The sequence below is a fragment of the Fonticula alba genome, assembly GCF_000388065.1.
Source record: "Fonticula alba strain ATCC 38817 unplaced genomic scaffold supercont2.1, whole genome shotgun sequence".
Taxonomy (NCBI): Eukaryota; order Rotosphaerida; family Fonticulaceae; genus Fonticula; species Fonticula alba.
The window spans coordinates 2811307-2817949 of NW_009242971.1; the positions used below are offsets into that span (position 1 = coordinate 2811307).

At 66.0% G+C, this 6643-nt stretch overlaps 2 protein-coding genes across 3 annotated transcripts in view; both read right to left on the reverse strand.

The window, feature by feature from the left end:
- Nucleotides 1-2364, reverse strand: part of H696_00600 (hypothetical protein) — a gene marked incomplete at its 5' end in the record, with an annotated part of 5435 nt that extends 3071 nt beyond the window's left edge. Inside the window, 6 exons of the mRNA XM_009494479.1 lie at nucleotides 512-792; nucleotides 976-1067; nucleotides 1230-1321; nucleotides 1475-1748; nucleotides 1938-2119; nucleotides 2220-2364. Of these exons, the coding sequence (XP_009492754.1) occupies nucleotides 512-792; nucleotides 976-1067; nucleotides 1230-1321; nucleotides 1475-1748; nucleotides 1938-2119; nucleotides 2220-2364 (1066 nt within the window). The remainder of the gene's footprint in view (nucleotides 1-511; nucleotides 793-975; nucleotides 1068-1229; nucleotides 1322-1474; nucleotides 1749-1937; nucleotides 2120-2219) is intronic.
- A 1093-nt stretch (nucleotides 2365-3457) lies between these two features.
- On the reverse strand, nucleotides 3458-6581 carry H696_00601 (the record flags this gene model as incomplete). 2 transcript variants are annotated; one of them, XM_009494480.1, is made up of 4 exons in its annotated part: nucleotides 3458-4111; nucleotides 4362-4483; nucleotides 4664-5398; nucleotides 5515-6581. In XM_009494480.1, 4 exons carry the CDS (start codon nucleotides 6579-6581, stop codon nucleotides 3555-3557), a joined length of 2481 nt encoding a protein of 826 aa, XP_009492755.1. In that variant the 3' UTR covers nucleotides 3458-3554. The 2 variants fall into 2 exon arrangements, with proteins under 2 accessions (XP_009492755.1, XP_009492756.1); XM_009494481.1 differs by lacking the exons at nucleotides 3458-4111; nucleotides 4362-4483 and having other exon boundaries at nucleotides 4484-5398.
- Between the last annotated feature and the right edge of the window lie 62 nt (nucleotides 6582-6643).

A 6643-nucleotide genomic window follows, 5' to 3' on the forward strand; every position in this document is an offset into this window, starting at 1 on the left:
GTACACGCGCTCGCGGCCCGTCCCTCTCCCCCCCCCCCCCCCCCCTCGTCTCTTCTGCTCCTCTTCTCCCTCTCCCATGTTAGAAACTTCAGGCGCTATTTTCCGCAAAGCCCCCTCCCCTCCCCAATATGATACAATATACTCTAGAAAATATATGGATCGGTGAGTGTCTGCACACGTCCGCCGGGGCGCGTCTGTTCGCGCCACCAGGCAGACAGGAGGGGCATGTGTTTGTGTTTGTGCGAGAGAGAGAGAGGGAGGGAGAGTGAGCCTGTGCATATACGCTCGAGTGTATGCATACACATCCGCGTCACCGATGGATATCCATGTCGGCATCTGTATGCATCAAGGGGGGGGGGGATGGTTGAGGGGATTCCGATCGCACCCGGCGGGGAGAGAGAGGGAGAGAGAGAGAGAAGGGGGGGGGGGGGCGGCCCTGGTGCCAGGCTGGCCAACAGCAGCCCACACTCATGCTCGGCCCTCTACATGGAGCAGCGATGTGCCTGCTCACGAGCAAAGTCAATGTCGAAGGGAACCAAAACACTGATGCTCGGGCCTCCAATCGTGTCCCCGGGCCGGGGGGATTTCTTGCCGAGGAGCTCGGCCAAGCGGATATCCGCCTCGGAGGCCGGAGCCTGGGGCATGGTCTCGACAAAGTGCCACCAGAAAGCCGGCGTGTAGATGGCATCGCCCGGAGCCACACGGGCCACAAAGCGCTGGACCTCCTCCAGGCGCCGGTACTCGGCCCGAGCTGGCGGGTCAGCTGCCAGCCAGCGATCCAACGGGGCCTGCCTGTGGGGATTGATGCGAGGGGGGGGGGGGGGGGGGGGGGAGGGGGGGGGGGGGAATGTGGACATGCAGGGAGGAAGGTGGACGGGGGGTGAGACAGGCGAAGGCAGATGCCGAGAGAAAAAAAGAGAAGAGGACGGGGCGACAATCGGCCGGAGAGGTGCCCAACACAGTATTTCCACGCACGAGGAGTGTCGATTCGGGTCCAGCGGGCTGGCAGGGTAGAGGTTCTGATAGTCATCCGGATTGAAGACACTCCAGTGCTTGTCGCCGACGATCTGGAGAGGCGAAGTGAGCGGGCGTGTCAGTGGCGGGCTTCCGGCAATCCGGGACCAGGGGCCAGTCCCCCCCCCCGCCCCCCGCTTACACACGAGAGCGGGAAGGTGGGAATGGAGGGAGGCGGGAGGGAGGAGGCCGTCAGCCAGGGGAGGGACACGTACCTGAATGAGGAACCCATGGCAGAGGTCAAAATGCAACGGAGTGATGTTGCCCCCGCAGCTGATCCAGATGCCGCAGTTCTCCATCTTGATGGCTTTGGCCAGCGGGAGCAGCCAGGAAGGCAGGACGGAAAAGTGACCGTCAGCATGTGCCAGCCAAGTGGGGCATGGCCAGGGACAAGAGGAGAGGGGATTGGTGGAAGGGGGAGAGAGGGGACGGGAAAAAAAAAGGCAGAGCAACAGCGCACGCGTATCAATCACTTCCTGCGGCAGGTCCAGGTCCCGGGCGAAAGCCTCCTCCAGCGGCAGGCGAGCGTAAATCCGGGGGAGGGCCTCGCGCACCCGGGCGGCTTCCGGGGTTTCGCCCGGCGTGCCGAAGATCCGATCCACCACCTTGCCATAGGGCCAGGTTTCCTGGACGCAGAGGGCCTTCTTGAAGAAGAGCCGGTTGTCCTTGGATACCAGGACTTCCACCGGCGTGTCCTCCGGCAGAAGAGCTCGAAGGTAAACCGGGTCGCGCCACTGGCCACGAGGAGGAGTCACGGTTGGCCGGGGCAGAGCGGCACACGGGCACACCGGAGGGAGGTCCCCAAGTCAGCGAAAGGCGCGAAAGAAGAAGAGGCAGGATGAGTGGCCGAAAGCAAGAGCAGCCAGCTGGCGAGCTGGCGAATTGGCGCCCCGACGGGCATGGGAGTCGATGGGCCGGCGCACCCTTTCGACGGCCACTGAGGCATCTACGAGTCCCGACCAGATGAAGGGCCTCCGATGGCGGTATGCCTGCTCGAAGAGTGCTCGGTCCAGGGCCGGGCCATCGGCCGGGCTCCGGGGGTGGCGAATGGTTGCCATGCCCTTCAACGCGAGGCACTGGGGATTGGGGACCGAAAAGCCGTGGTCTGCGAGGGCCAGGGTCAGCAAAAGGCCGGGCAGGGGACCAGGAGGCGGAAGTGCCGCATGAAGAGACACCCGCAGGGAGAGCGGCCCATGTTGACGCACCGATGACCGGCAGGCCGGGGACCTCGATGCCGGGCGGGGCAGGCAGCCGGTCGGCATCGTCCACCAGGGGGGCCTTGTCCGTGGCCTTCGAGGAACCGGCGCCGACGGAGGAGAAAATAAAGTCGAGAATGTCTTCAGACTCCATGTGTTGCCAGGCGATCACAAATGGATGGAGGGGGAGAGGGGCTGGGGGAGACGGCGAGGCGCCGCAGAAAGCCGAGAAGAGGGAGGGAGGAGGGGAGGGAGCGAGGACATTGCTGGCCATCTCTCCGCGGGCCGGGAGCCGTTTTGGGCATGGTACATGAAAAATACAACCTCCTCGAGGGGGGGCCCCGGGGGACACGCCCACTGAGTGAACACACGCCCTGTCTGGTAAAAAAATGCCTCAAGGCAGAGAGATGGAGAGAGAGACGGAGAGACGGAGAGAGCGAGAGAGAGAGAGGGAGAGAAAGAGCGCAATGACACGCGGGTGTGTGACGCCCGGTCCGCGGCAACGATCGGGGCGGAAAATACGCAGGCAGCGGGCGCGGGGCGCAAGCGAGGAAGGGGGAAGGAGCGGGGGGGGAGGAGAGAGAGATCGCCCTGATCGAACGCCATGATGACAAAGAGAGCCTTTGCGATGGGAGATCACGTCCCGGAGGCATGAGTCATTGGGCCCGTGATCATCCATTAGCAGTTATTAACTGAGGCGGAAATGGTCCAGTGCGTGGGGGTCTAAGACGGAGCAAATGCAGAGATAGCTGGTGGTGGAAAAACGGCAATCGAGATCTCTAGGCGGGGGTGTATTTTTCATCGGCATCGATCGCACACAAACGAATGCTCGCCCTTTCCTCAAGTGTGTGTGCGCGTGTGTGCGTGCGTGTGTGCGGGGTTCTCTCTCTCTGCTGGGGGATAATAACCCATTGGAAGAGGCTGTGTGGGGAGGCCCCCTCTTGCTGTTGGCTGGGACACGGGTGAAAAGGTCGTGGTGTGCGAAGGGGGGGCCGGAGATCTAGGGGGGGGGAGGAAGGGGGGTTGCATGGGTGGTGGCGGCGACGGGGCGCACGCTCAGTCCCAGGAGGAGGGAGATCGTCTCTCTCTCTCTCTCTCTCTCGGGGGGGACAGAGGCAGGCACATGCTCGAAAGGTGAAAGGGGAGGGGGGGGGGCGGGAGGGGAACAAGGACGGATATGCATCACCCGGAGGGGACGGCAGGCGGGTCTGGAGTGGATGCCCAGGCACACGACGATGGGGGGGGGGGGGGGGGGGGAGGTGGCAGGAGCAGTCCACCCCCAGGCGCACACGGGGAAGAAGAAGAAGAAAGAAGGGGCCGGGTGGAGGGGGGCTTTTTTTGCTGCTACTGACGCGACTTCGAGGCACCCCCGGCCATGGTGGTAGACAGGGAGGCGGGCAGCCGGTGAGAGGGGGGCTCGGCGCCAGGGCCAGAAGAGGCAGTGGCGGCCGGGCCGGGCCCGGGGCCGGAGGCTGTCAGTGGCTCGGGCGTGGCAAGCGATCGCCGATTGAAGCGGATCCCGCCGGCCGAGGGGATGGGGCCGCTGGTGCTGAGGGCAGGGGGCAGGGCCACGGGTACACCGGCTGTTTGGGCGGACACCGGCCGAGTGGTCGGCCGGGCAGTCGCGGAGGCCGGTGGCATGGGCGGTGGCGGAGGCTGGTCTCGGTCACCCGTGGCTGGGGGAAGGGGCGGCGAGCCTGGATGCTGGGGGGGGTTGGTGGCCTGGGGGCCGGTGCTGCCGGGAGGGGGGTGAGGCCGGCGCTCGCCCGGGAAGTAGAGTGGCCGAATCCGGGCAAGAATGTCCTCGCGCATGCGTGCCGGGGTGGCGGCCGCCCCCACGTTGAAGCTGATGCTGGGCGACACGCAGGGGAGGATCTGCTCAATGGCCAAGTAGTGGGTCTCTGCACGGTGCCAGGGAGATGCGTTGTCAGAAGGGGGCCAAAGGCGGGTCGGAGGACGGGGCGGAGGAGGCGATAAAAAAGCGCGCGTGCGCGCGAGAAAGGGAGGGGCAGAGAGAGAGGGAGGCAGAGGGAGGCAGAGGGAGGCAGAGGGAGGCAGAGAGAGAGGGAGGCGGAGAGAGAGGGAGGCGGAGAGAGGCAGAGAGAGAGAGAGAGAGAGGCAGAGAGAGACAAGGAGGATGCGCCAACGTACCGGAGCCCGTGATGTTGTCAAAGGCAGCCATGTCGAAGCGGGGAACCAGGGAAGTGACAATTTGGATGCACGCAAGTAGAACATAGACAGGGTGGAACTTCAACACAATCGGGGTGGTATAGCTGCGTATGCCAGGGATGGGGGGGGAGGAGGGACCGTGAGAAGGGTGCAGGACAGAGAGAGGCAGGGAGAGGGACGGGGAAAGGGGGCCGCGGCTCCCTCTGCTTCTCGGCGTCCGGGAGAACAGCGCGGGAAGGACCAAGCAGGCAGGTGCACGTCAGGCGGCTGGGGCTTGGGCGCACGTCTTCATCAGCAGGCGCTGGGTCGAGCGGTAGACGTAGTCGTAAACCCGCATGTCGTTGCCGGGAGAAATGGCCTGCAGGTGGTCCTTCAAGTGAGAAAGGAGGAACGAAAGGTCATGGTACGGGGTGTAGACGTCAAAGTTGAAGGCCAGCACATCGGACAGGAGGATGGTCTCGCAGCGGACGATTCCCTTGAAGATGTCCTGCAGCATGGCGCGGATCTTGCGCACGGCCGGCGGATCGGCGGGGGTGCTGGTGCCGGCGCCGGCGCCGGTGCCGCTGGCGCCACTGCCGCTGCCGCTGCCGCTGCCACTGGCCGAATGGCCATTGATGGTCGCTCCCATGCCCCCGGCCCCCCCCGGGGGGGACCTCGTTCCGCCAGTGAGGTCGGCCGTGCTGGAGGAGGCGGACACCGGGCGCGAGGGACGCTGGAGCCGACTGGCCGGGGGGGAGGGGCCCGGGCCGCCGGGCCGAGGGGCGCGACCAGCCGGGTCCCCGCCCGCCGGGCCAGCTGAGGAGGATGCCCGGCTGGAGGGTGGGGGGGGATCGATTTTCAAGATTTCACGGCAATAACAATCGATGATGTGATTGGACCGACGGCTGGGCTCGTCGGCCGCCTTGGCCGCGACAAAGAGACACGCCAGGGCGATGTGCTCCGGGGCTGACTCCTTCAGGGAGAAGGAGGCCAAAAACCGGTGGAAGAATGTGAGGGCGGTTGTGACGGTTTGAATGTTGCTGTGTGTGTGTGTGTACGGGGGGGATCCGAAGGGGGATGGTCAGGTGGGGCATGGGGATCGTCATGTGTGGGCGAGGGGGGAGGAGGGGCGGGAGGGGAAAGAAGAGACACGCACTAGCCGAGCTTGTCGGCGACCGTGTAGATATGCTGACAGGAGGAGTCCCGAAGCACGTCGATCCGCTCCTTGGGAAGGGACGCGAGCGAGGGGCATTGGGCCAGCTGCTCCTCGGTGAAGGTCCAAAAGGGCGTCCGGGTGTGGTAGGGATATTTGCGAAGGGGGAGCTGCTCGCTGTCGTGGGCGTACACAAGCAGCTCCATCACGGCCTTTTGGAAGAGGCCGAATGGCCCGGCGGGCATATCATCCGGCCGAGGCTGGGACCCAGGGCCGGGGCTGGGCGAGCGACTGGGCGAACGGGAGCGCGACCCGGAAAAGGACCAGGCTGACAGGACACTCCGGGCTCGGTGAGGGGCCTCCTGGTGTGGGGAGGTACTACGACTACGACTGCGGCCGAGGCGGCCGAGGCGACTCCGACTGCGACTGCGACTGCGACTGCGACCGCGACTGCGACTCCGACTCCGACTGTGAGTGCGGCTACGACCGCGGCTGAAGCTACGACTGCGACTCCGACTGCGGCTGCGACTCCGACTGCGGCTGCGGCTGCGACTGGCAGGGCGGATCCAAGGGAGGTCGCGGCCGGGCGAGATGGTGGGGGAGCGAGAGCGTGATCGTGACCGCGAAAAGGACCGCGATCGCGACCGGGAAGGGGACCGCGATCGCGACCGGGAAGGGGAACGGGACCGCGAGCGCGAGACGTCACGGCCACCGGCCCCCCCGCCAGAGGCCCAGCTGAGGGAGAAAAGCCCGCCTCCGGAGGCCGCCGATGGCCGGGCCGGACTCGGGGAGCGGGGATACTGGCGGCCGGGACGCCGGCCAGCGGCATTCCGAACCGGCGACCGGGCATACCGCGACCGAGAGCGCGACCGGGAGCGCGACCGGGACCAGGACCGAGATCGGGACCGGGACCGAGATCGGGACCGGGGAGTTCGCGAATGTGGACGCGAGTGCTCCGGCGACCGCGACATCGACCGGTCATAGCGGCTAAGGCGCCGGCTGCTCTCCCCGTAGCGAGACAGCGACTCGGACCGAGGCGAGGCAGAGCCCCGATGGCGGACGTATGACATCCTGCACCGGGAGGCGACTCAGGGGGATGCACGGCTAGCAGGAAGCAGCAGCACGGGGGGGG